The following is a 26,994-nucleotide window of genomic DNA, read 5'->3' as shown; positions in this document are numbered from 1 at the left end:
AACAGGAAATCATCATAAAGGAGGTAAAAAGGGAAAAGAAAACATACACAGTGCGTTTGAAATACGCACTGTGTACATTTAGCTGGGGACCACCTGGAACCCCCTCAAGGACCAGTGGTGGTCCCCGGACCACTGGCCTACGTTTGAAATAAGTAGTACCAGAGCAGATGGGGGCGCTAATGTTGGATGCCAACCGGCAACCGCCGTAAAACAACAAAAAGAAGAAGACACACACTGGTGTGGTCACAGAATTCGATAGGTCACCAATTCCGGCACATCACTCTCTGTCGGTTCTTATGTGTGTGTGTGTGTGTGTTGGGGGGATGGGGCCGTGCCGAGGATGAGAAAGCTCCCGTGGTGCAATTATTATTTACTACTTGATTAAACTCCCCCCCACCAAAAAAAACTTTGTTGTTATAGGGACCCCGGGGCAGCACCCCGGCTTATTTTTGTACAGAAATATATTTCGCGCACCGTATGTGTTTGGCAGAGAATATCCCGGCAAGAAGAACACAGTGGAGTATCATCATCGGCACATCCACGGCACGAGTTTAAAACCGTCGAAATGTATTCCGCTCCTGGAGGTAAGGCTTTAATTCCATTATACTTTTAGCCGCACGAGCCTTTCGCTCGACACTTCAGGTCACATTTTCAACTGAACAAAATGTGTCTTTAAAGTCGCGTCGCCACTTTTCCCCCCCAGTTCAAAAACACGTAATTGTTGTCGAGCCGAAAAGCTCGTGCGGATCAAGTGAACTAAAACCTCCCAAGTTGTGTTAGCAGCCTAGTTTGCTACTGGGCGACTTAGCTTTGTAGTTAGTTACACATTCCACTCTCTTATTGACATTTCAGTACTTTTGTCACCACGTTAGGTTAGATCGGAACGTGGGTATCTTCGCACCTTTAGCTCACAGTTGAATTGTAATCGTTGCCTTGCTCAAGAACACGTCGTCCCCAACCCCAAAGTACAGCAGAAATGATGCTAGCAGATTAGCACGTCCCGGCTAGCTAGCGTTGCCACATTCCCCGACCTTGTTATTGTTGTTAGCTGTTTAGCTAGCCAATTAAGTATATTGATTTGGATAAAATTAACTGAATGAACAAACACCAGCATTTCCCCATGTAAAGAGAGTTTGAGTGAACATTGATACACATAGCAACAAGGGGCTATCAAACCTCTGATCTCCGTTCTTAGCCCCTTGTAGCTTGAAGCTTCTATCGCCAAGCCAGTGTGGCCATGAAGCTAATAATCGTCCCTATTTTTTGCCATAAGAAAGTTGCTTGCTATTGAACAATGCAATCAATGTACACATATGTGTTAGAAGCGATGGTCATCAACGTTTTGCCTGCCTTCCTAGAAATGCCAATGGCCAATGTGTTGTTTTGTTTGTTTGCCCGTTTATTGTTTATGTTTAAGATTATAGAGATTTGGAGACAGGGGCCGGTTGCATGAACTTGAAGCCACTTATGTTTATCTATCTATCTATCTATCTATCTATCTATCTATCTATCTATCTATCTATCTATACACTACAATTATGATGAATTTGAAACGGTGGACCCTCTTGTAAACAAGTGTAATGCTTTATGGTGTCGTCCACTCACAGTTAACAGTTTTTGTATTGAGTTGTGCTTGAAATGTACTGTAATTCTGTAAACTGTTAATAAATCAATCAATCAATCAATCAATACACACATCACACTTAATCACCACTGCCATTAGTGAACCTTTAGTGGAATCTTAAGGAGGTCTTGTACATTCACTAGGCATCTGTACTTTGTCATGCAACATTATTAATAGTCTCCATTACGGGCCAGCGTTGGTTAATTGCACTCATTTGATGTCCTTGTAATTCTAGCTTTCTAATCAGCAACCCCCTGTAGGATAGAAAACCAGCTGTAGCCAGGATCTAGAATGCCATAGTTGGGAATGGGAACAGCTCTCAACTCTAGGAGAGGAGAATGGCTGGCTTTAGGAGGGTCATCATACTACCAGGTTGCGCGTGTGTGTGTGCAATTGATAAGACTTTAGAGAAGTCGCCCTTGGTTGTGCACGATAGTGTTTTGGGGCAGATAAGCCAGATAAGAGGGCAAGCCTCCTGGTTCACTGTTCTGTTCACCATGGAAACCTAAGAAGAGTCACGCAACAGCACTGGTCACTGCTTCTCAGTTGCACAAGATATTACTAAAAAGTGTTTTACATTTTGTTGAAACGCATCAAGTTGTCGGTAATGAAACTGACTGTAACGCGATTCTACTTTCAACGTTCTCTGTGTGCAACGGCCAAAGGGAATGATATTATGTGAGATGCCCTAACATGTAATTTTTGTCTTCTTTAGCTGCTGCCGAGATGCTGCCTGAGAGACCCCTTTCCTCTGGGTCAATAGGCTCTGGTAAGATTCTTCTCCTTAGTGCTTTTGACCACATGAACGATTGAACCCTGGGGACCTCCGGTTAACAGTGTATTTTAGGGGTGAAGTTGTTAAATGTCAAATGGTCCACGGACGCTTATTGACAACAAAATGCATTATATAGCCACTCAGCTTAAATTTCTACCATTCGTCATAATAAAATAAAGACCTTATTTGAGATGGTAGTTTTAGAATTGCACTGTCGTCGTGTGTCCACCGTCCATGCTGACGGTAGAATACATTTTGGATGGTCGCCTAACTAAACAGCCAAAAAAGGCCATTCAATAGTCAGTAATGAGTGGGCTTTATCGGTGTGGGTGTATTTGAGTTCACAGTGCTGTAGGACCAAGATAGCATGCCTTAGGGAGTGTGCTTTTTGGGTACCACCATGACTACAGTACATTGAGCGTTGACTACAATTGGCCAGTTAACATCTGACACAGAGCTTTTTACTCGTAGTGATTCAGTGGCTTATTCTCATACATGTGTGGTGTTTTTTTTGTTTGTTTTTTCCCTGTAAGTAACAGTTGATCATCTAGTGTTCATTAGAATAGAATAATTCATGCTTAAATGTAACGACCAATGGATTCATGTGTGCCAACATGAACAAAAATGGTTCCTGGTTCATTAATGTCTAACGCTTAATTCATAATTCGTTGCGGACTGGTGTCAAACGCCAAACAATAGCGTTTCTACAAGCTCACGACCCGCTTTGTGAGCTCGTAGATAGGCTATTTTCGGCTTGCGACACAAGTGTACACACACAGTCGAGTATGATCCAGGCTCACTGCATTCGAGACGAGCCCTCGGGAATTGACACCGGTCCCGCTCCTCCTGTGTACAACGTCATGATATTCATTGAATTTAATTGTCACTGCTTTCCTTCTCTTGACCCCTCCGATTCAGATCCCCCATCACCCCCAGTGCCCGAGTATGTCTTCAAGCCCCCGTCGCGGCCAGACTTTGGCACCATGGGCAGGACAATCAAGCTGCAGGCCAACTTCTTTGAGATGGAAATCCCCAAACTGGAGGTGTACCATTATGACATTGACATCAAGCCTGAAAAATGCCCGAGGAGGGTCAACCGGTGAGCATGAAATGGATTCTTCTTTCTCTACATATGCAAATGACATACCGATGATGTTTCTATTCTTATATTATACTCGCAGTCCAGTGCTTATGGGGGGGGGGGGGGGGGGCATTGGTAGAGAGGCCATCTGACAATTGGAAGGTTGCTGCTAGTTGAACCTCGGCTCACCCAGTCTACACGTCTAGATAGTGACCCTGAGCACTTAAAAGCTCCCCTCCCGTGTGCTCATCTGAGCCATCTTGACCAGCTTTTACTGCTGGGTAAAGCTGGGCAAAGCAGTAACATAAATGTACCCACCTTCAGTGACCATAAAATACTCTCTTTTCATTATTGTCGTGTAAATGCACGTATTTGTCCAGCAAATTGATTTGAATTCTTCTTCTTCTTTTTAAACACCCGGATCAGTAGTTTTCAGTTGGCAGTGATTTCCTGGACACTGTGGTGAATTGTCTTTTCTTTCTTTCTTTCAGTGAAATCGTTGAGCACATGGTCCAGCACTTTAAAACACAGATCTTTGGAGATCGAAAGCCAGTGTACGACGGGAGGAAGAATCTCTACACAGCCATGCCGTTACCTATAGGCAGAGAGAAAGTACGTTCCTCTCCTTTTCTGACAACCAGTCAAGAGTATGGTATCTGTTTGCGGGGGGGGGGGGGGGGGGGGGGGAGAGAGAACAACTTTGCATCAGAAACCCATCATGACGTGTCGCCTTAGCTTTGAAACACTTTTAACTATGCTATTTCTCAACAGATAACGTTTTAAATTATGGTTAAAGTGGTTAAACGCTAAAGCGTTCCTGTCCTAAATGAGTTAAGGGCCAACGGCATGTTCTCCTCCTCCTCTTGTCTCGTCTGCGCAGGTGGAGCTCGAGGTTACCATTCCCGGCGAAGGAAAGGACCGCAGCTTCAAGGTGGCCATAAAGTGGGTGTCCTGCGTCAGCCTGCAAGCTCTGCACGAGGCCCTTTCAGGACGGCTACCCAACATCCCCTTTGAGACCATCCAGGCCCTGGACGTAGTCATGAGACATTTGCCCTCTATGAGGTCAGCCAATTCATTGTTAATTGTCTACGGTCTAATTGTCTATTTTCCGTAGTTTATTTATAATTCTTTCAACTAATGAAAAGCATATTGTTACTTCAACAAGTTGTTTGTGCTAGTCATGTAATGCTTGCAATATGCTAGATACCTTCGGCCATCCCCGTTACCCCTTTAACTCATATTTAGCAAAAAAAAAAACGACATTTAGAAATAAATAAATTGAATACTATATACCGTATTGTCCACGACTCCCATTTTTCAAGACTCATTTGTGGAAAAATAACATTGAATGTCAAATAGTCTAGTCCCTGACTCCCTGTTTTCCCTACCGTCCTTTCTCTGTCCCATGTTTTCATCCTTTTCTGTTCTTATAATGAACCGTTGATTGCTTGTGCGTCCTCCACCATTGTCTGTGTCACAGGTACACCCCCGTGGGTCGCTCTTTCTTCACGCCCTCCGAAGGCTGCTCCAACCCACTCGGCGGCGGCAGGGAGGTGTGGTTTGGCTTCCATCAGTCTGTCAGGCCTTCCCTTTGGAAAATGATGCTGAACATTGACGGTAGGCTTCATACGGCACCGATGTTCAAATGTGTAGCAGTGTTGTTTTTGGCAGCAAATTTCTATTTTAGTTTAGTCATAGTCTTTGGACTGAAACTTAATTTGGTTTTAGTCACCTGGAATGTCTTGGTGTTAGTCTAGTTTTAGTCGACTAAATCTACAGTTGATTTAGTCGACTAAAATGTATTTCGGCGGGTCTTGATGCCGTCGTAATGAGTGTTTTTACACCGATCTACAAGCTCACAACGCGTCGACCAAGTGTAAAATGACTCGTACTTGATCTCTTGTCCACTAGTCCCTTCCTAACATTTTTAGTCTAGTTTTTATTTGTCGACGAAATCGTCAGTATATTTAGTCTTAGTTTTAGTCATCGTAGCTTAGTTTTAATTTAGATTCCATTTGTTTTTGTCAGTGAAAATAGGTAGTCGACGAACATTTTTCGTCTTAGTTTTTTAGTCGACGAAAACAACACTGATGTGTCGTTTGTAAAGAGACACAAGGACCCTTTCCGAATGCTTGTTGGCCGGGAGGTGAGCTCCACAGTGTATATCTGCCTCTTCTCTTGTTGGCGTGCGGTCTGGCTGCAGTGTTGTTGTCAGACCTGCTGCTCTGCTCTCTCTCTCCTCCTCTCACACCCGTTCTCGACAATAAAACAAATACTGGCTAAAAGAAATACAAACCTATACTAGGCTACACAAATAAACCGCACATTCACATAGGAAACCAAACACAGGAATCTGTTCCCAACGCATCGCGGCCCCCTCTTTTAACAGGCCGCGTTTTCTCTCTCTCTCACACTCACTCACACACACACACACACACACACACACACACACACACACACACACACCGACCCACCCAGCTGGATCTTGACATGAAAAGGTCGGTGAATACCTGCATTGATTTTTAGAGTAGCTTTTGACCAGCTGCGACCTTAAAGCTGGTGGCACCGTTCATGGAAGCTATTTTACACTCCCTCCTCAAGTCTAATCGCTGTGATCTTTGGGTTGCAGTTTCGGCCACTGCGTTCTACAAGGCCCAGCCTGTAATTGAGTTCATGTGTGAGGTCTTGGATTTCAAAAGCATTGAAGAACAACAGAAGCCCTTAACGGACTCCCAGCGAGTGAAGTTTACCAAGGAAATCAAAGGTTGGTTCAATTCAAGTTGTTGCAATTAGAATGTTTTTTTCTTTCTTTCTTTCTTTTTTTCTTTTTAAGCTGGCCTGCTTTTTCCCCAGCATAATATTGGTCTCTTACATTATTGCAATTAACATGACTGTTGGACATTAATACTCAGACTGGCGTAGTAGTGGTTGAGTAGCAAATAGACATTTTTTTGTTGTTTCTTTTTATGCTCTTGCAACAGAGAAATGTTATTTAAAATAAAATACGGCAACGTTACATGAAATAATTACATGCGCTGCCCTTGTAGGATGGGTCAAATGCAGATGCCTAATTTTACTGTATGTGAGAATATAAAATAAAATAAATAAATAATAAATAAAATATAAATATAAAATACGGCAATATTACGTGAAATAATTACACGCGCTGCCCTTGTAGGATGGGTTAAATGCAGATGCCTAATTGTTTACTGTATGTGAAAATATAATTACTGAAAAGGTACAGAGCAATTCTTTTTTTAAACTCCACACACTGATAATAGGTCACACCATGCTAGGGTATTTTTTATTGGTGGCAGGGTTGTGTTTTAACCACTTTGCCTATATGCCACGCTCCAGGACTGAAGGTGGAGATCACCCACTGTGGACAGATGAAGAGGAAATATAGAGTGTGCAACGTGACCAGGAGACCGGCCAGCCACCAGACGTAAGAATGCCTCAGCCATTGTTCATGTATTAACCATCGTAAGCTGTGGCAGTTATATACAGCTGTCTGGTGTTGAATACATTGTGGTTATTATTGTTTTTTTTTTTGTAGTGCCATGGTACGTGTTACAAGGTTGGACCCCATGTGTCCTAAGTGACTTCCTCCACCTTCAATTCTTATTAAAAAAATCACACCCGTGTGAACTGAGTGGGGCAACTCCCCTCCTCTCTCTCTCTCTCATTAGCAGGCAACAGTGCAGCACTATCTCACTCTCTGTTTCTGGCACAACAGCAGCCCCTACTGGTACTAATAGTGTACTAATGGGTACACCTAAGGGTACATAGGTGGGTGGGTGAACACTGAACACGGACATTGCCGTTCCTTGGAGTGGTTGCGACACTCAAAAATTGTAAGGGCATTTTTGCCTTTATTGATAGTTGTACTGTAGGTAGACAGGTAAACGGTGGAGAGAGACGAGGAGGAAGACGCACAGTAAAGTTCGTAGGAAACGGTACTCGAGTCACTTCCTCACATTTTGGTGTTTTGTCGATGACATTGTCAATATATTTCGTTTTAGTCGTCAAAGCTTAGTTTCCATTTAGTTTTCCTCAGTGGAGAAAAAAAGGTAGAAATCAACACGGCTCGGTGGAGCAAATGGGAAGTTGCTGTGTTATTATTTTTTAGCTCACATATTTTTCTTTGTTGTGTGTGTGTGTTTCTTTTTCCCCCCTCAGGTTCCCCCTGCAGCAAGAGAATGGCCAAACCATTGAATGCACTGTAGCGCAGTACTTTAAAGACAAGTACAAGCTGATCCTGCGCTACCCCCACCTCCCCTGTCTTCAGGTCGGACAGGAACAGAAGCACACCTACCTGCCTCTAGAGGTAAAGCATCTGTTCTGCTTAACCCATTCTGACCCGAGATCAGATTCTAAAAATGTCTTCTACATCCTGACAGTTTTCTGAAAAAGCCATGTTTCTATGTCAGTCTTTCTTCGATTTTTCAAAAATAGCAGATCTACAAGCTCATAGCGCGCCACAGAGTGGCTAGCTAAAGCATAACCTAATGCTAATACCAAAAGGGGTTCCCGCCCAGAATGGGTTAATCCCTCATTTTTTTCCATATTATGTTGAGCATAGAATGTCTCAGTCCCGCCCCCCCCTTTCAGAACGACGAGCGGCCCCCGGGAAGAGAATTTCCCCATTCATTATAACCCCATAGACTTTTCAAAAAGTATTTATTTAAAGACCGTTAAGCCTCAGACAAAGCCAACTCGGCTCCTGACAAATCATGAAAATTAAGAAAAACTCAAAAACAAAAAAAAGTGTTGTACCCTGCCCTTTTTTTCTTCTTTCTAATTATTTGTTTGGCCCCCAAAAAATGTTGTTTATTGTCGTGATTTGTCAGGAGCCCAGTTGGCGGTGTCCAAGGCTTAAATACTTTTTGAAACGTCTAAGGGAAAAATGAATGGGAAATTCTCTTCTGGGCCATGAAAGTGGGCGGGACTGCGACGCTCTATAGAAAGGGATTTGAGGTCTTACTGATGTACTCACTCAGTCACACCCTTATAATTCTTTTGGCGTTATATCCCGTTTAACATACACTTTATTTCTAATATTTGTTGTATTGTACTGTGCACCATAAGGTATATCGTCTATAAGTACTATGTGTTACGTGTAAACATATTTTGTGGAAAGAAAGTACGTAGTGGTTGTACGGCTGTACAGCCTGTAAACATGCAAAGATAAACCCAACGGCTGCGCCAAGCTTCTAAATGATCTGAAACCCTTTTTGTGGTAAAAGCGCTCAAACGTTCTTTCCTTCCTTGCTCTCCTTACCTCCCCCCTCTTCCCTTTCTTGTTTTTTCTGACCTTGTTTAAATGTGACTGTGCTGTGCGTCTCCATCCCAGGTGTGTAACATAGTGGCGGGGCAGCGCTGCATCAAGAAACTGACAGACAATCAGACCTCCACTATGATCCGTGCCACAGCCAGATCGGCACCCGACCGGCAGGACGAAATCAGCAAACTGGTGTGTAGCCTTTCCATTACCCTGAGAGGTGCCCCGTTGGGCACTACTGGCCTACCTGGAACTGTGTCCCATTTATGCCTATATATATTATGGAGTTAATTGTCAGGCATGCCCAAAATACGGAGTCTATGCAGATGTCGGAAAAGGTCAGCTCCATATATGGATATCTAAGGGGTGATTTGATGTGATCAATTGGCTCATTTGGGCGCCGTCCAGAGCTCGGGCAGAGGCTTTTGTGCTGGTTTCCCGGACAACGGTGTATCCCACCGACTCAAGGCCGGGCACTGCACTCCCTGTGGTGGTGTAGAACGTGTGTGTCAAATTAGAAGTTGGTGGGGCGAACCGTTCTCGAGTTATTGTGATGTCAGAACAGGCCAGCTCCATATATTGGAGATCTAGGGGTGATTAGGTCCAGAGCCTGGGGAAAGGCTTTTGTGCTGGTTCTGGACAACCGGATATCCGACGGACTTGACAACGGGCAATCCACTCCCTGTGGGGGGGGGGGGGGGGGGGGTGTGTGTAACGCGTCTGTGGAATTTGAAATCGGTGGGGCGAACGGTTACAGATATACAGAGCATTTATAGATGTTAGTATTTTATTTGTTTTTTTGCGTCGTGGCCCCAAGGGGCCACCCATCTAGAACAGTGGTTCTCAACCTTATTGGCTGGCGACTCATCGATCTAACCTCGGGTTGAGAACCAATCACGACAAACTACACTGCTCAGATGACAGTGTGCTACACCAATCACAGTCTTCCAAAAAAAGGGGAAGGCGGTGGCTGATTTACACCTGGCCCGAGTTAAGCTAATTAGTCTCTGGGCACTACACACCTGTTGTTCATGGCTGTGCACACAGGCCATCCTTTCACACACACACACAGTCACACACGCACTCTCTCTCAGAAAGAGCCTTTGTCATTTTTAGAGCACTGTCTGTGATTAGCGCAATCCATACATAGAAGACGTGTCATTCCAGTATATTAAAAAAATAAAAAAATGATTACATCGGATACTGCAGAAAACCACACGGAAGTTGAGCTGCGCCCACAGTCCAGCCCGGCAGTAATGGAGCTTGTTACCTTTGTCTGTCGCGTCTCCCAGATGAGAAGTGCCAACTTTAACACGGACCCGTACGTCCGGGAGTTCGGAGTGATGGTGAGGGACGAGATGACGGAGGTGAACGGCCGCGTCCTCCAGGCCCCTTCCATTCTCTACGGAGGCAGGGTGAGTACTGTATGTTGACTGTTTTTTACAGCACATTTTAGTTTTAGTCGTAGTCCTTTTTGAATGCAATTTAGTTTGAGTCATATTTTAGTCATCTGAAATGTCTTGGTGTTAGTCCAGTTTTAGTCGACTAAATTGTGTTTCGGGAGGGTCTGGATGGCGTCATAATGGCTGGTTTTAAACTTGGTTGCATGCTGAAAATGGCACATCTACAAGCTCGCAACGCGACGTGTTGTGAGTTTGTATACAAGTTTAAAATGACTTGTCTTTTATTTCTACTGGATCTCTTCTCCACTCGTCCTTCCCTAACATTTAATCTAGTTTTTATTTGACAAAATTGTCAGTATATTTTTTTAAGGTATGCATTTTACGTCATAGTCTACAAAATCAACATTTGAATGCAGACCTAGTCTAATTTAATCTCAGTGTTGAAGGGCTGGAAGTCTTTATCAGCCATTTTGAACCTGCCATCTAAAAGTAACTTTGTAGCAACTTATTCTACTGTTTTATTTTTGAATGTAACCGTTTTGAAGTGGCACAACAAAATATGTTGTCTCATGAATGCTTCGGTTAAAACCCATTCTGGACGGGAACCCCTTTCGGTGTTTTAATGAAGCATTGTTATACTTTAGCCATTTTTGAAATATCGTGAAAATGAGGCACAAATCTTTAAATGTATATTCTTTCTGAAGATTTTTTTTTAAATTTCGACGCATTTTGGTGTTAGCATCATGTCGTGCTTTAGCTATTGAAAAATAGCAGATCTACAAGCTCATAGCTCGCCACTCGCTTTTAGGTCTGTTATTTTTGAAAAATCGAAGAGCGACTGACATAGAAGACATTTTTAGGATCTGATCTCAGGTCAGAATGGAAAACTGTCAGGATGTAGAAGACATTTTTAGAATCTGATCTCGGGTCAGAATGGGTTAAAAGCCTGTGGTTTTGTGTTTTTTTTACACTACAGAACAAAGCGATAGCCACGCCGATCCAGGGAGTGTGGGACATGAGGAACAAGCAGTTCCACACGGGCATTGAGATCAAAGTGTGGGCCATCGCTTGCTTCGCCCCGCAGAGACAGTGCACCGAACTCCTGCTCAAGTGAGTGTCATTAACGTCCACCGTTTAAAAAAAAAAGAGTCGTTTGTGTCAATTGATATGGAGATAAATTCCAAGTGCGTTGAATAAATGGGTTCTGAATGTAATATTTTAACATGTCAATCCTTTCATATCCTACCCCGGTGGACATGAACCGAGCAGGCGTGCCAAATATTTCAATTGCTGAGCTGTTAAGGGACGGCTTGTTTGAGCACATAGGCTAAATTGCATTTTGACTTTGGTTAACATTTTTACATGTGAAGTAAAGTCTCCAAAATTGAATGGGATTTCTATGATGACTTTCAACCTGGTGTCCCTATTTTTGTTTTAGAATTGTTAACCAAATGTTACACACATTTTCTTAGTGTTCCCCCCCCCCAGCCTGATTCACATTGGCACCAGTGTTTTTGGCAGCAAATTTTAGTTTTAGTCAGTCTCTTGAATAGTTTTCATTTAGTTTTAGTCACATTTTAGTCACCTGGAATGTGTTAGTGTTAGTCTAGTTTTAGTCGACTAAATGTCGTAAGATTTTAGTCGAGTAAAATTTATTTTGGCTGATTTTAAACTTGCTGAAAATAGCCAATCTACAAGCTACAACGCGTTGTGAGCTTGTAGATTGGCTATTTTCAGCATGTGTAAAATGACTTGTCTTTTACTTATACTGGATCTCTTGTCCACTAGTCCCTCCCTAACATTTTACTCTAGTTTTTATCTGTTGATGAAATTGTCAACATATTTTGTTTTAGTCATAGCTTAGTTTTCATTTAGTTTCCATGTAGTTTTCGTCTTGGTTTTAGTCGACGAAAACAACACACAGTGCCACGTGTTCTGCCATGTCCGCATTAAAAGACAATGATTTTGATTTCTTCCGAACGCGTTCTTCTTCACCTAAAAAAAGAGCGTTCACGGACCAGCTGAGGAAGATCTCCAGGGACGCGGGGATGCCCATCCAGGGCCAGCCTTGTTTCTGCAAGTACGCCCAGGGAGCCGACAGCGTGGAGCCCATGTTCAAGCACCTGAAGTACACGTACCAGGGCCTGCAGCTGGTGGTGGTGATCCTACCGGGGAAGACGCCCGTCTATGGTGAGGAAAACATGTCCTTATGGCTCGCTACACACTGCACCATATTTCCCCCCGATTATGCCGTCGGCAAAACTCCCCTTCTGACACAAGATCGGGGCTTTGATCGCCGAGGTTTTGCTCGCTCTGTGTGTGTGTGTGTGTGTGTGTGTGTGTGTGAAAGGGGCTGCGAGAAGATCCAGTGCCGATCTTTTTTTATTTTTTTAAACGCCTTCCCGGCCGATTCTGAATATCTTAACGGGTTTGATATTTGGCTCTCTCGCCGACTGGACATCATACAGTATGACCTGGGTTTGCGACTGCTTCCCAAGAAACCCTGTATTACAGCCAATGGGAGCACAACTTCACCAGACAGCTGCACTATCTGTCTGTCTGTCGACTGTATCAGATCATGATAATATATATATATATATATAGCCTTTATTCCTTACTTGAATAATGTTGATAAACCGCATCGTTCAACGCTGCAAACTTTTGGACCTCGTGTGTGTGTGTGTGTGTGTGTGTGTGTGCGCACACATAGGGAGAGAGACAGGTCATTATTAAATGAAAATCAAGATTTAACGTCCTGCTACGCTAAATCACAAACATTTTGCCCTCACGCCCTGTGTGTGTGTGTGTGTGTGTGCGCATGCAAAGAGAGAGAGAGAGGGCCATGATATGAAAAGGGCTGAGTAACTAACCACTGTCCTCATGGTCTGGTGAGCTAACGTGCTTGTCCTCCTCCCCCTTCTAGCTGAGGTGAAGCGTGTCGGGGACACGGTGCTGGGCATGGCCACCCAGTGTGTTCAGGTGAAGAACGTTCAGAAGACCACTCCTCAGACCCTCTCCAACCTCTGCCTGAAGATCAACGTCAAGCTGGGCGGAGTCAACAACATCCTCCTCCCGCAGGGCAGGTCAGTGGGGACTCCCATTCTTTCTGACCTGAGATCAGATTCTAAAAAAATGTCTTCTACATCCTGACGGTTTTCCATTCTGACCTGAGATCAGATTCTAAAAAAATGTCTTCTACATCCTGACGGTTTTCTGAAAAAGCTATGTTTGTATGTCAGTCGATTTTTCAAAAATAGCAGACCTACAAGCTTGTAGCGCGCCACTCGGTGGCCACTCGGTGGCGCGCTACCGAGTATTGAATATTGTCAATATTTTTAGTCATCCTCGGTTAGTTATTATTTCTGCTATTTTCTGTCATTCGTTATTTTCAGACGAAAGAGTATTTGAAGTGATCAAACTAGCAATAGAATACTTGCACTACATCTGTGTCATTATTATTATTATTATTCAACAATAGCAGATCTTCAAGCTCGCAGCTTGTAGATCTTGTACATGTGCTTATCTTTGAAAAGTCTTAAAGGTGTTATTTTATTTAGCTTTATTCCATGCAGTACTCATTACTCGGTGCAAAAAGGTGATAGATTGCACAGTTATCCTAACTTATATGCCTATATAGCCTGGTGAAACCACTCCCCCTGCTGGACAACATTTGCATTCTGCAAATATGGGCTCAGAATCTCCCCTTGTAAGTGGGCTTGTGTGCGTGTGTGCTGTTGTGATCCTGGTTCCCTGTCTTTGCTCCCCAGGCCTCTGGTGTTCCAACAGCCTGTTATCTTCCTTGGAGCAGATGTGACTCACCCCCCAGCAGGAGATGGGAAGAAGCCCTCCATCGCTGCTGTAAGTACAATTGCGCGGCAGAAAGGAGGGATGGGATTAGTCATGTACACACTTTTTTTGGCTATACGCCTATGCAAACAGACGATGAAGGAATGCTTGACGCGATGCTTAAAACGCTTCTCAAATATGGGGAAAAGCTTATCGCGTGACTGTTACGGTGAGGGTCGGTGAAACGGTTGGAGTCGAGCATGTACAGATACTGACTCGTTCAAATGTATCAAAACGTACCAAAAATAATCGATTCATAAATCACTTCTCCGTTTCCCCCCCACTGTCTTCCAAGGCCGTCTAAATGCCCCTATTAACCCATTTAGGCCTGACGTCGAAATTTTCTGATAAAGCTCATGTTTCTGTATCGGTGGTTCTCAACCTTTTCATGTCGAGGATCCCCAGAATCTTCTGTATTTGGCTGCGGACCTCCACCTGAAAATACCATGTTCCATTTCCAGGGACCTCCCCAGACGCAAAGATTTTACTTGAAGCCTTTCGCTCTGAAAGAATATATATATTCAAAGATTTGCGCCACATTTTCACGATAAAAAAATAAATAGCAGACCTAGTCTGCTAGTCTGTCATAGTATTGGTCGACGAAATCTCTCCTCTCCCTCTCCTCTCCTCTCCTCTCCTCTCCTCTCCTCTCCTCTCCTCTCCTCTCCTCTCCTCTCCTCTCCTCTCCTCTCCTCTCCTCTCCTCTCCTCTCCTCTCCTCTCCTCTCCTCTCCTCTCCTCTCCTCTCCTCCCCTCCCCTCCCCTCCCCTCTCCTCTCCCAGGTGGTGGGGAGCATGGACGCCCACCCCAGCCGCTACTGTGCCACGGTGCGCGTGCAGCAGCACCGGCAGGACATCATCCAGGACCTGGCCACCATGGTGCGCGAGCTGCTCATCCAGTTCTACAAGTCCACGCGCTTCAAGCCCACGCGCATCATCTACTACCGCGATGGCATATCCGAGGGCCAGTTCAACCAGGTCAGAGATGTGCGTAACTGCCGGAGCTTCTTCTTCTTCTTTTTTTTAATATATATACCAATGGGGGTTTGGTTTGGTTTTTGCCGTGGGAACGTATTTTGCAAAAAAAAAACTGTTGTTACTTGTTTCTCTGCCTTGTAGTTTCAACTTCGTCAGACTTGTCTATTTAAAGTGAGAGCAGTGGGTTGGAGGTGGTCTCTCCCCTAGTTGCATAGCGTGGAGACAGTTTGACCCCTGGGGTCGAGTAGCACACTGACGGGGTTGACGGTGTCAAAGTTATTTGAAGCAGACGGAACACCAGATTGGACAACATCATCTCTATTGTAGTTGGATTATTGTTGAGATTAGTTTCCCCACCCCTCTCCACTGGACGATGGCGTCAACGGAGATGCTTCTAAAAGTTGACACTTTAGTTTTTGGTACATCTTAAGGGTCACTGTCGAACCGACTCGGGCAACGTTCTGTGTCTCGACTAGTATGACATCATGCCTCCCTCTGGAGTGGTACAACAGGTTACCAACCATTCTAAGGATATCACACATGTTAAAGGACCACTTCACCACTTTTCAACCTATCTTCATATAATAGGTCCTCACTAATAATCTTGAAAAACCTCGCAATTTTTTTCTACTCGGTCTGTGTCTCATAAGATGGCTGTGGGCAGGTCAGAAACCGATGGGGAATACAAGCTAATAAAAACTTCAGGCTTTCTAGTCCTGAAAAGTTGCAGTGCGAAAATGGAAAGCCATCGTTCTCACAATAATGAAAATCTAAACATTTTTGTAAAAGAAAATCTTGTTAAAAAAAACTATCTACCTAATGATGAGGTCACTGGAAGACGGTTTCTAAACTGCCCACAGCCCTCCTATGAAACACAGACTGAGTAGAAAAAAAAATCGTGGCATTTTATCATGATTGTTAGTGAGGAGGAGTGAGGACCTATTATATGAAGATAGGTTGAAAAGTGGTGAAGTGGTCCTTTAAGTAAACAAACACAAAAATGATGATCTCAATTAGATGAGGTGGGGCCGAGCCTACATATTGGAGAAACAAGTATCGCTGTGTTGGCAGAAAAAAATAACCGGGAAGACCGACGTTGCTGCTATGCTTATTTATCGATCACATCATTTCTTTATAGTGTTTATATACCCTTAAGGTCCCTTGCACACTGCTGACGTTTTTCGGATTTTTCTGTCTGCTTTTTCCGAAAAACGCTTCCAGTGTGCAACCAAACCTTTATAACATTGTGAATCCGTGTCGGTCGGTCGGTCTGTCTTGTCCAGGTCCTTCAGCATGAGCTGCTGGCGATCCGCGAGGCCTGCATCAAGCTGGAGAAGGACTACCAGCCGGGCATCACCTTTGTGGTCGTACAGAAGAGACATCACACCCGGTTGTTCTGCATGGACAGGAATGAGCGGGTGTGTGACTGCCATTTAACCCATTCTGACCTGAGATCAGATCCAAAAAATGTCTTATTACATCCTGACAGTTTCATTATTAACCCATTCTGACCCGAGATCAGATTCTAAAGATGTCTTCTATTTTTCAAAAATAGCAGACCTACAAGCTCATAGTGCGCCACTCGGTGGCGCGCTATGAGCTTGTAGATCTGCTATTTTTTAATAGCTAAAGCATAACACCAAAAGGGGTTCCCACCCAGAATGGGTTAAGTTTCCTTTATCCCATTGAGACTTTAACCCATTTTTAGACCCAAGTTCGATTCTACAAATGGCTTCAAAGTCATGACAGGAAAAAAAAGCCAACATTTCATGTGAAGGACCCCAAAATGATGTGTAATTGGCTGCCGACCCCCCATCTGAAAATATGGTGTTCCAGGGACCCCCGCACCCCCCCCTCCCCCCCTAGGAAGCAATGATTTGAGTTAAAAACGTTCACTCTGAAAGAATAAATTCAAAGATTTGCGCCACATTTTCAGCATTTTTCAAAGAATAGTAGATGTACAAGCTCATAGCGCGGCACCAAGTGCAGCGCCACGAGCTTGTAGATCTGCTATTTTTCAATAGCTCAAGTGTACAAGGAAAACAAGCGCACACTGTCTTCAAATGCAGTGACCAACTTTTATTTACAGGGAAATGCCGATGCGGCCTTCATCAGGCTATCTTTATGAACACAAATGAGAAAGCATCCTTTTTGTAGGCTGTCTGGCCTAAAGGTAAGCCTATCAGAACAAACGAAATGACATGACATCACTCAACGTAAGGTGACAGGTACTCATGTGGTTAAATGAGAACAAAAAACTCAATACACCCGTGCAAAGTAATAAGAAGTTGAGTTGAGTTTTTTATATGAGTTTTTTGTTCTCATTTAACCACATGAGTACCTGTCACCTTAAGTTGAGTGATGTCATGTCATTTCGTTTGTTCTGATAGGCTTATACCTTTAGGCCAGACAGCCTACAAAAAGGATGCTTTCTCATTTGTGTTCATAAAGATAGCCTGATGAAGGCCGCATAGGCCGAAACGTTGCTATTTCCCTGTAAATAAAACTTGGTCACTGCATTTGAAGACAGTGTGCGGTTGTTTTCCCTCTCCTACGCACCTGTCGCCTGTAGGTGTGCAAAAGCTTTGCTTTTCATTAATGGCTAAAGTGTAACATAATGCCAGAACGGGTTAAGGGACATTTCACTGCTGGAAGAAACTGCAGGCACTCAATGTTAATAGTATATTATAGAATTCCTACAATGCCCATAATGCTTTAGTGCACTTCCCCTCCTTGTGGAGAGGGGGGAGGCTTGCATGGAGGTGTGACTTTGTAGTCCTGACAGTTTTCGGAAACACCCATGTTTCTATGTCAGTCGTTCTCAAACCATTTCATGTCAAGGATTATACTGCATGTATTTGGCCTCCGACCCCCAATCTGAAAATATGTTGTTCCAGGGAACCACCCAGAAGCAAAGATTTGAATACATATATACTCTTTCACAGCAAACGTTTTTAACTCCAAAGATTTGCACATGCACACTTTCCAGATTTTTCAAAGATAGCAGATCTACAAGCTCGTAGAGCGGCACTCGGTCCCGCGCTATGAGATTGTAGCTCTGCTATTTTTCAACTACTGAAGTTCAAAATAATGGTTAGCAAGTGGTTCAAAGCTATAAGGTGACACAGATGCGTCCTCAGGTCTAAATGGGTTTAAGTGGTATATTATTCATTTCTTAACTTTGTTATTTAACTAAGAACTAAGGAACATAGCCTTTCTTGGGCTGAAGGATCTTTCCTAATGGCTTGTTTGTGTAGGTTGGCAAGAGTGGCAACATCCCTGCTGGTACCACAGTGGATACGAAAATCACTCACCCATCCGAGTTTGACTTCTACCTTTGCAGTCACGCAGGCATACAGGTAAGAATCGCATTGGCAACAGTTAAAACTGGGGTTTTATAGTGCTATGAACGAATCGAGACAAATTCTTCCTAGTTTGGATTTTCAGGCAAAGACCTATTGATGTACAGTATTTGCATTTCAAATCAGAGTGGAGACAAAAAAAAGTACTTCTCCTTTCCCGTCAGTGTTGATTTCGTCTACTAATACTTTTTCCACTGACAAACTAAGCTATGATGACTACGACAAAATTCCGCCAACAAATAAACTAGACTAAACTGTTCGGAAGTGACTATTGGACAAGAGATCCAGTAGAAGTCATTTTTGTTTGCATGCTGAAAATAGCAGATCTACAAGCTCACGAGTCACAACGCGTCGCAGCTTGACACGTTGTGAGCTTGTAGAGCGTCTATAGTCAGCAAGTGTAAAAATCAGTCATTACGATGGCATCAAGGCCCACAATCGTATGAATATTTAGTGGACTAAAACTAGCCAAAAACACCTACGACATTCCAGGTGACTAAAATGTGACAAAAAGTCCCAAGAGACTTGACTAAACCTGTCCAAATCAACCCCCGTCGCCCCCCCTTTGAAGGGCACCAGCAGGCCATCCCACTACCACGTCCTCTGGGACGACAACCATTTCACGTCTGACGAGCTGCAGGTGCTCACCTACCAGCTGTGCCACACGTACGTGCGCTGCACCCGCTCGGTCTCCATCCCCGCGCCGGCCTACTACGCACACCTGGTGGCATTCCGTGCCCGTTATCACCTGGTGGACAAGGAGCACGACAGGTAAGCCATACAGCCTGTCTGTCTGTCTGTCTGTCACACCGCGAGTAGAAACTTGCCGGTTTCCAAAAATGTCATAACACTCAACACGCGTCAACTGTCCCATTTCAGTGCCGAGGGCAGCCACACGTCCGGACAGAGCAACGGGCGTGACCAGCAAGCCTTGGCCAAGGCCGTTCAGATCCACCAAGACACGCTGCGAACCATGTACTTTGCATGAGTGAAGCAGGTCCAGGTTTGAGGAGGTGACTCCTCCTCACCACCACCACCGCCACCGCCGCCCCTGCCACCACCAGCCTTCACTGTCCTTAGTATCAGGTGATAACCACCATCACATTGGTCCTCACACACCTTTTATCTCTTAACCTTTCCGGGGTTGTGTCACTTCATCAATTAACATTGAAACCCAACAGCACATTTCCCCCCCCCCCGTCTAAATGTTAAAGGCTGTAAAATGGTAAAAAGGATTCCTGAAAAAAAATCAAAGAGGGTGGGACCGGTTGGGTTTTGGTTGACTTGTTTTACTTGTTAATTATTGTGCAAACTTGCGGGTTGGACAAAGCTGTTTACAGAAGGACGACGGATGTGTACACACTGACAGAACACGGTCTGTAAAACCAATCGAGCGGCGTCGTTACAGGTGGTCCGTTCACCTGCTATATTTCCTCCTCTTTCTGTTGGGTTTTCTTTTTAAACATTTTTATTTGAGGGGGGTGTGGTGGCCTGGTGGTCAAAGGGAGGAGAGAGAGGACATCGAAAAGAAGAGCAGCGCCATTACAAACCTAAACTCTATTTTTTATTTTCTTACTTTCCTTTTTCTGACAAATAACTATTTATCAGCCAATCAAAAGCAAAGTGCACTGACCAGTAATGGCTACTTTTACAAATCAGGACAAAAGTACTTGCTGTGGGAGCTCTCACGTGTTAGGGGGCACCGTGTGAAGGGAAAGTGTCATTTGAGACAGAGATGACTGTCATTTCAATGTACCACCAATAATTAATCAGCCTGCATTCCTTGGGTGTTTTTTTTTTTCTTCATTTTTTTTCAGCCTCCGTATTTGTCCTCAGACACTGTTGACCAACACATTTTTAATGCGAAATCTGGTGACAACAAAAAGTAACAGATTTTTTTTTCTTTTTCCATCAGATTTGTTATACAAATTTTATACTAACTTTACTTTAGGCTAGAGGAAGAGGGCTTTTAATATTGATGAGATTAAACCGAAAGCAAAAATGTTTGTTTTCAGCTTCCCTGTCTAGCTATAACATGAATTATGTCACATCAGTAATAACCTAATTCCCTTTGCTGCTTAAGGGGGGGGAAAGAAAATCGGGACTGGCGCCCGACATTTTTATTGTACTCTGAGCCTTGTTGAAAAGGAGACGATACAAGTCATAGAAAACTACGTAGGGGAACATTATGAAAGAGTTCCTCTTAAATTTTTAATTTTAATCATGTTTTTTATGAATATGCATGTAGATAACTTACACTTTTTATTTTTAACATTTGAGTTTGTGATTTGTTTTTTTTCTCCATACCTTATTATTAACCCCCCCCCCCCCTAGTCCTGTTTTTATTTTGTGATTGTTTTTTTTGTTTTTTCATTTCCACTTTTTTTTTTTTTTTTTTTTTGTTAGCAGGTGTTTTCAATATAGCAGCAAAGTAGTTCTCGTTACTATGTCTTTGTCAGAGCTAGATGTCAGCCTGGCTGTTCAGTACAGAATAATGAGGCCTGTAAACATTTTGGTTTTGGTTTCAGCTTAGGGACTGGACTCAATAATGGAGAGTTTCTGTTCAATTGAATTCAGAGCACCTTTCTGTCTTCATCGGAAAGCTTATGCAAATGACGTCGGGTGGATCTTTATAGCTTAACATTGCTGGGGGAATAAGGTATATTTTGAATAAGCTTTTAGGGGAGGTTGAGGGTTATCATTGTAGAGGCATTTTTAAAACGACTGGCCCAATTACGTAGTCCAAACTAACAGACAGAATTAAATGCAAATATTGTATTGCCTTCCAACACTGTCGCTGAAGTTTTACTAATAACTAGGCATTTTGTATAGTATCATCACACCTTTTACTACTTATTACAAGTTAACCTGGTGATTGTTATAGTCTTGATTAACAGGGTGTGGGGGAGTAAATCTATATTTTATAACTATGCATAATTTTTAACCAAGAGATTTAGCAGTGGGGGAATCTCGTGAATTTAGGTCATTTATATAGATATCTAATTAGAGATTTTTTTTTTAAAAGCAGTTTAACAGTGTTTCTAACTTCTAAGTGCTTGTCGGTATATCCTTATGCCTTTGTGATGGCACAGGGTTTTTATGTTTGTATTGTTGTAGATATGATGGCACAAACGTTGGATATATATATTCTTTTTTTTTGTTCTTTTGATCTGTCATAGCCAAACAAGATTACAAACTTTTTTTTACAAGATGTACATTCAAAAAGAACATTCAAAAGGAAATGGAAGCACAAATAAGGACATCTCTGTTATGGGTGCTAAGACCTTTTTTTGTTTTCACTGCAAAGCCACCGAAAACCCTTAGTGAACTGGTGCAAGAGGCGTTTTGATGATCATTACCCCCTGACTGACAACTTTTTGTTACCCCCCCCATTAGCTGTAAAAGTAAACTAGTAGAGATCAGACTTAACTGTGTTCGAGGGGCATTCTGAAAAATCACATACTTGATGTTCTTATGTCAATATTGTTTTATTTTTTATTTTTTATCGGTGCTGGTCTCAAGTGTAAAAATTCAACATTTTGGGTGCACTTTTCATTGGAGATAGTTGGTATAATAATTCTGTAGGTGTTTTTTTGTTTTGTGTTCTTTTGGTCTCAATCAAAGCAAAAAAAAAGGAGGCTGGAGGGCATATTATTAACACTGGTGTAATTGTATGGAAGTGGCCGTGTGTTCTACCTCTTGTTACCTGTTTAAGTGTTATGGTAACATCAAACCGCTGGCCATTTCCTTATAATTACCCCCTGCTATCTACTACGGTATCTTCGTTGGCGTCGTTTTGATTCTAGCGTTAATGGACACTCGATGTTTTTAAAACACCTTGGTATGCATGTTTGGTGAACCTGCTTTCTTGAATCATGTAGTAATCCCCCCCCCCCCCCCCCCCCCCCACATAGAATGTCAGTCCTTTTTTAATTTTTTTCCCCGGTTGGGGGACATTCAGCTTTGTGACCAAATTCTTGAAATAGGTTTATGTTAAGGTACCATTATGATACACATTTTTATTTAAGACTCAAATTCGGCTGTAACAACCAAATTACCCACACTGGGGGATAAATAAAAGTTTAATTTGTATAGCTTTCATATATATATATATATATATATATAATATAGCTTTGTCCCTCTTTTTTTTTTACATTATTATTTATTGCCATTTGAACAGCAGTTTTTGACATCTTGCCATTGACATTCTGACGTCGTCTGCTTCCAGGTGTGAATCGTTTGTAGTTAGTGTGGCATCATTGCATCATACTCGCGGAGACAGACAAGATGGTGATGGATACATGACTATGCTACCAGATGGGCTGTTTAAAAACACAAAGTCAAATAAAACTAAAACTGATAAGAATTGTTTTTGCTATGTAATAGGTTGTTTTCATATGACACAATATTCCATTTTCATTTTTAACCCCCCTCCCCCCCGCAACTAGTTTGATTGAACTGGCAGGGAGTTGTTGTTAATGCTGTTTTGTGGTGATCTTTAGTTGAGGCCCCAGTCATCTGCTCTCGTGTGAATGCTGGCACTAGTGAGTGCTGCCATGCTGGTTTCCATAATCTTCACTCTTCCATTATTTAACCCATTATGGGGCGGGGGAACCCCTTTTGGTGTTAGCATTACGTTATGCTTTAGCTATTTAAAAACGGCACGGTTGATTCTCAACCCGTTATTAATTTCAAGGACCCCCCCCCCCCCCCCCAGTTTGACCTGCATTAGTCTACGGACCCCCATTTAATGGCATTTCTATCTCCGAGACCCCTATTGTAAAATCATTGTTAATTTAACCCATCTTGACCTGAGATCAGCTTCTAAAAATGTCTTCTACATCCTGACAGTTTTCTGAAAAAGCTATGTTTCTATGTCAGTCGTCAGTCATTTTTCAAAAATAGCAGACCTACAAGCTCATAGCGCGCCACCGAGTGGCGCGCTATGAGCTTGTAGATCTGCTATTTTTCAATAGCTAAAGCATAATTCTAACACCGAAAGGGGTTCCCGCCGAAAATGGGTTCATTTAACTCTTGAGAGTGTATAAATGGTACACATTTGGTTCCTAACGATCATTTAGCTGGGGACCCCTTGGAACTCCCTCCAGGGACCCCCAGGGGCCCTTGAGACCCCACTTTGAGAACCACTGTCCCCTAGTAACCACAGTGGGAGGCTGTTGGTAGCTGCTGTCCTGTCCACCTTGAAACCTGTAGGACACCAGTCCTCTAGACCTGAGAACTGATTCTTACAAATGTCTTCTAAAATCATGAGCGTTTTCAGGAAAAACCTATGTTTCTGTATCGGTAGTTCTCAAACTATTTCATGTCAAGGACCCCCGGAATTATGTGTAATTGGCCGCAAACCCCAATCTCTAAATATGTTGTTCCATGGCAGCGAATATTTGAGTTAAAATGTTCGCTCTGAAAGAATATATTCAAAGCTTTGCGCCACATTTCACGATTCTTTTCAAAAGTATCAGATCTACAAGCTCGTAGTGCGGCACCGAGTGCTGCGCTATGAGCTTGTAGATCTGCCATTTTTCAATAGCCAAAGTATAACATGATGCTTAAAACACCAAGGGTTTAAACACTGGATGCTCATACAACGAGGGAGTATAAATCAGGCTTTTAGAAGAAGAAAATAAATCTACATTTTGTCAATTTCCTCGATTATGGCTCGTCTCCTTCATGTTCCTCATTGAGACCAAACGTAGCGTCTAGCTTAATTCCACCCCCAAATTCCAAAACAAGGGTTTTCCTGTAATCGATGGTTCGGTAGTGGTTTTGCTCTCATTTATCGGTAGTCCTTGTGGTTTTACCTGTATACCAGCACCTTACAATACCAGACATTTTTTGCACTAAAATGAAAATAACTTTCGTGCCGAATTGCGAGTCTTGGTGATCACCAGATTGTAGATAACTGCATCCTTTTTTTGTTGTGTGTTTACAAAGGAACAAGGATGATAATGCTTGGCTAGAAAGGTTTCTGAGATTCCATCACCGGCACAGCCCGTAGCATCCGCCACACACATTAACCACTTATTCTTAATTTAGTCTGTACTCGTCGCCTCCCTTTCCCTCTACACCAAATGCATTCACTGAAAACAGTCGATCGATAAGATCTGCTACAAGGGATCATGTGTTTTAATCGAGAGCCAGATGGCTTACAGTAAGAACTAGCCTAATGCCTTTAATGTTTTGGTTTTTTTACGCAGTTAAATTTCCAGTAGGTGGATGTTGGCGCTGTTTTTCTTAGTCATGGCCATGAGATCATAATGGTGCAGGAGGAGTGAGTAGTTATGGACGTTCATATTTCTGTCATCCCACTGCTTGGTTTTTTTTAAGATGCGATGCTAAAGTAAGTGTGTAAGAACAGGAGAGAGAGGTGTGCTATTTCATTGCTCAAGACTGCAATGTTGTATACATTTGAACGAGCGTCGGGACTCGGGATCACGTGTCGGGTTAAAAACTATAGCTACATATCGGAGATTTAGTAGAAGCTTTTTTCCCCTCGCTGTCTGTGCTCTCAATATTATTGTGAGCTAAATGGAGAATGTCTTGTCTGTGGATGAGTGTATTGTTGTTGCCGGAGGGGGGCCCGTAAATGTATACACCAGCATGGATGAATGTGTCATTGCTTCACATGGAGATGAGTGTTACCCCATGCATTTCAGGTCATTTAAAAAAAAAAAAAAAAACTTATTTTTATTGTAACCGTGTCATTCTATTCCCACTATATTATTGTGTACTGTGTGTCTGCGTAAATTTCATCTCAGTTAGTCTCTCTCGTCCCTTATTTCGTGAAATGATCCAAAGTTAAGTGTGGAGGTTTGGCTGGTTTGGCAAACCAAAGCAGACGGATTGGACTGAAAGGTTTTATTTTGCAGCAATGGCATAAACGTATTCTGGCCCAGAGAGCAAACGTTCTTCCTTGGTGTGGATCTTTTGTGGCTCACAGTCTGTTCACGGCATTACTCTTATGAAATGAGAACGTGAGTCAAAAATCTTCAAATGGAACAATTTACTTCCAGAGCATTATGAGTCTGTGTATTTCTCTCTATTGTTTTTTTATTACTTTTCCAATCTCCCTGAAAGCCTACAGCCTAAAATCCTGTACCCAAGATAATATCCCTGGGACTTTACTACCTTTTGGGCCATCTTTAGTTTTCTTCTAGCCGACACATTTGGCTAAAATGGAGCACACCAGTGCATTGGCATTTCGTTAGATATTATTTGATATCCGACATTTTAATCTACATTGTTTTTTTAGATGGTTCTCTGCATACTACACTTTAGGAGACACAAACACTGGTGCAAATAATAGTCTCATTTTCTCTTTAGTCAACTCGTGCGACAAGCTGTAATATAAGAGCTGTATGTGTGTATATATTATATATGATGGTTGCGTTGCTGTGTAGTTTGATCTTGGTTGGTCTTGGTTTTTTTCCCTTGTTCGCCCTCCCTGCCAGCTTTTCTTTGACCGTGTAAATTAACCACTTTCAACCTGACGGCCCTATTTTAGGCATTTTATCATAGGTGAAAATGGCATATACTACAAGCTTTGTAGAGGGATATTCTTTTCGAGATTGACTGAATAGGGCTTAACTGGTTAATTCTGGCTTTAATGTAGACCTTCAGAAAAGTCATGAGATTCCACAACTCAAGACGGACACTTCTTTGGGGAACACACCATTTGTGCTTTGGGTGCGTTTTGTTCACTAATGCCCCCACACAACACTGTTGGCTTTAACAAGCTACCCTGCTACCCTGACTTATGATTCCCTGGTAATAACTATCCTCGTATTTCCAACACCTTCTGGCATATTTTATTTGATTGTGTTTGTCTTTTCCTTGTTCAGCTTTTTTTTCTTTTTTTTTCTCCCTTCTTATTATAGCCTTGTAAAACGGTAATGTTGGTTTTCCAACTAAAGCTGACTTAAATTGTGTCTCGCTACACTAACTCACCGAAAGCAGAAAAGAACATGGAAGGCACCATGTCAGGAATGCTTCACTACAATTCGCATTACACACAATTCGTCGTTGTTTTTTGTTTTTTTAATTGTGCGCATAAGAAATAACCCATAACTCCTTGAACCTCAACTTGATCTTGATCATTATCTGATAGACATCGGGCATTGCTGGTAGATTTGGCAATTTTCTTTTTTTTTGGACCTTGGCCTTCTTCCGAACTGGGTCCAACTCAAAGCACTTCCAGAGTCTCTTCTCCGGCTACAGCACCACTATCCGGGTTTTTAGAATCAAGTTAAGAACTCTGTCTTCTTTCCATGACTTTGGAAAATGATTGGCTACCTCCCAAACAGAACCCCTTTTACTATTGGTTTTCAATCCCACCAGGTCCAGGTGTGTAATTGCATTCTTTTAACGTCCTTTCCCCCTGCTTAGACGGGTAGAATGAGAACAATTAACCACTTTTTTTCCCCCCTTTTTTTGGTGACTGGAGTCCCCCAGTGTTCAATACTATGCCCCCTCCTATTTCCTTCTACAACAAACCTCTTAAATATAAATCTGCAAGCTCCCAAGCCGCTGTGACGTGTCATGAGCGTGTAGATCTGCAATCCCTGCCAAACTTCTCTGGTCAGATTGAAAACCATCAAGACTTTGGGGTTTCCTCGAGCAGTGTTGATT

At 42.8% G+C, this 26,994-nt stretch overlaps 1 protein-coding gene across 2 annotated transcripts; it reads left to right on the top strand.

The window, feature by feature from the left end:
* Positions 1-334: 334 nt before the first annotated feature.
* Positions 335-22,703, top strand: ago2 (argonaute RISC catalytic component 2). Of its 2 annotated transcripts, none has more exons than XM_080786889.1 (20): positions 335-584; positions 2,340-2,393; positions 3,318-3,498; positions 3,972-4,092; positions 4,361-4,542; positions 4,961-5,097; positions 6,110-6,244; positions 6,838-6,925; positions 7,660-7,807; positions 8,834-8,953; positions 10,054-10,176; positions 11,141-11,274; positions 12,170-12,354; positions 13,088-13,247; positions 13,932-14,022; positions 14,792-14,986; positions 16,270-16,404; positions 18,244-18,345; positions 18,920-19,119; positions 19,228-22,703. In XM_080786889.1, the coding sequence occupies exons 1-20, from the start codon at positions 566-568 to the stop codon at positions 19,334-19,336; spliced, it is 2,619 nt and encodes an 872-aa protein (XP_080643015.1). In that variant the 5' UTR covers positions 335-565; the 3' UTR covers positions 19,337-22,703. The 2 variants fall into 2 exon arrangements, with proteins under 2 accessions (XP_080643015.1, XP_080643014.1); XM_080786888.1 differs by having other exon boundaries at positions 10,054-10,185.
* Positions 22,704-26,994: the final 4,291 nt, after the last annotated feature.

Source organism: Protomyctophum bolini (assembly GCF_963924005.1).
Source record: "Protomyctophum bolini genome assembly, chromosome: 17".
Taxonomy (NCBI): Eukaryota; Metazoa; Chordata; class Actinopteri; order Myctophiformes; family Myctophidae; genus Protomyctophum; species Protomyctophum bolini.
Note: the sequence above shows the minus strand (reverse complement) of the source record. Positions and strands in the feature narration are given on the sequence as shown.

Coding starts and splice junctions, on each gene's coding strand:
- ago2 (XM_080786888.1), top strand. Junction 12,355..13,087: donor GGGGAAGACGCCCGTCTATG/GTGAGGAAAACA, acceptor TCCCCCTTCTAG/CTGAGGTGAAGCGTGTCGGG. Junction 14,023..14,791: donor AGAAGCCCTCCATCGCTGCT/GTAAGTACAATT, acceptor CTCCTCTCCCAG/GTGGTGGGGAGCATGGACGC.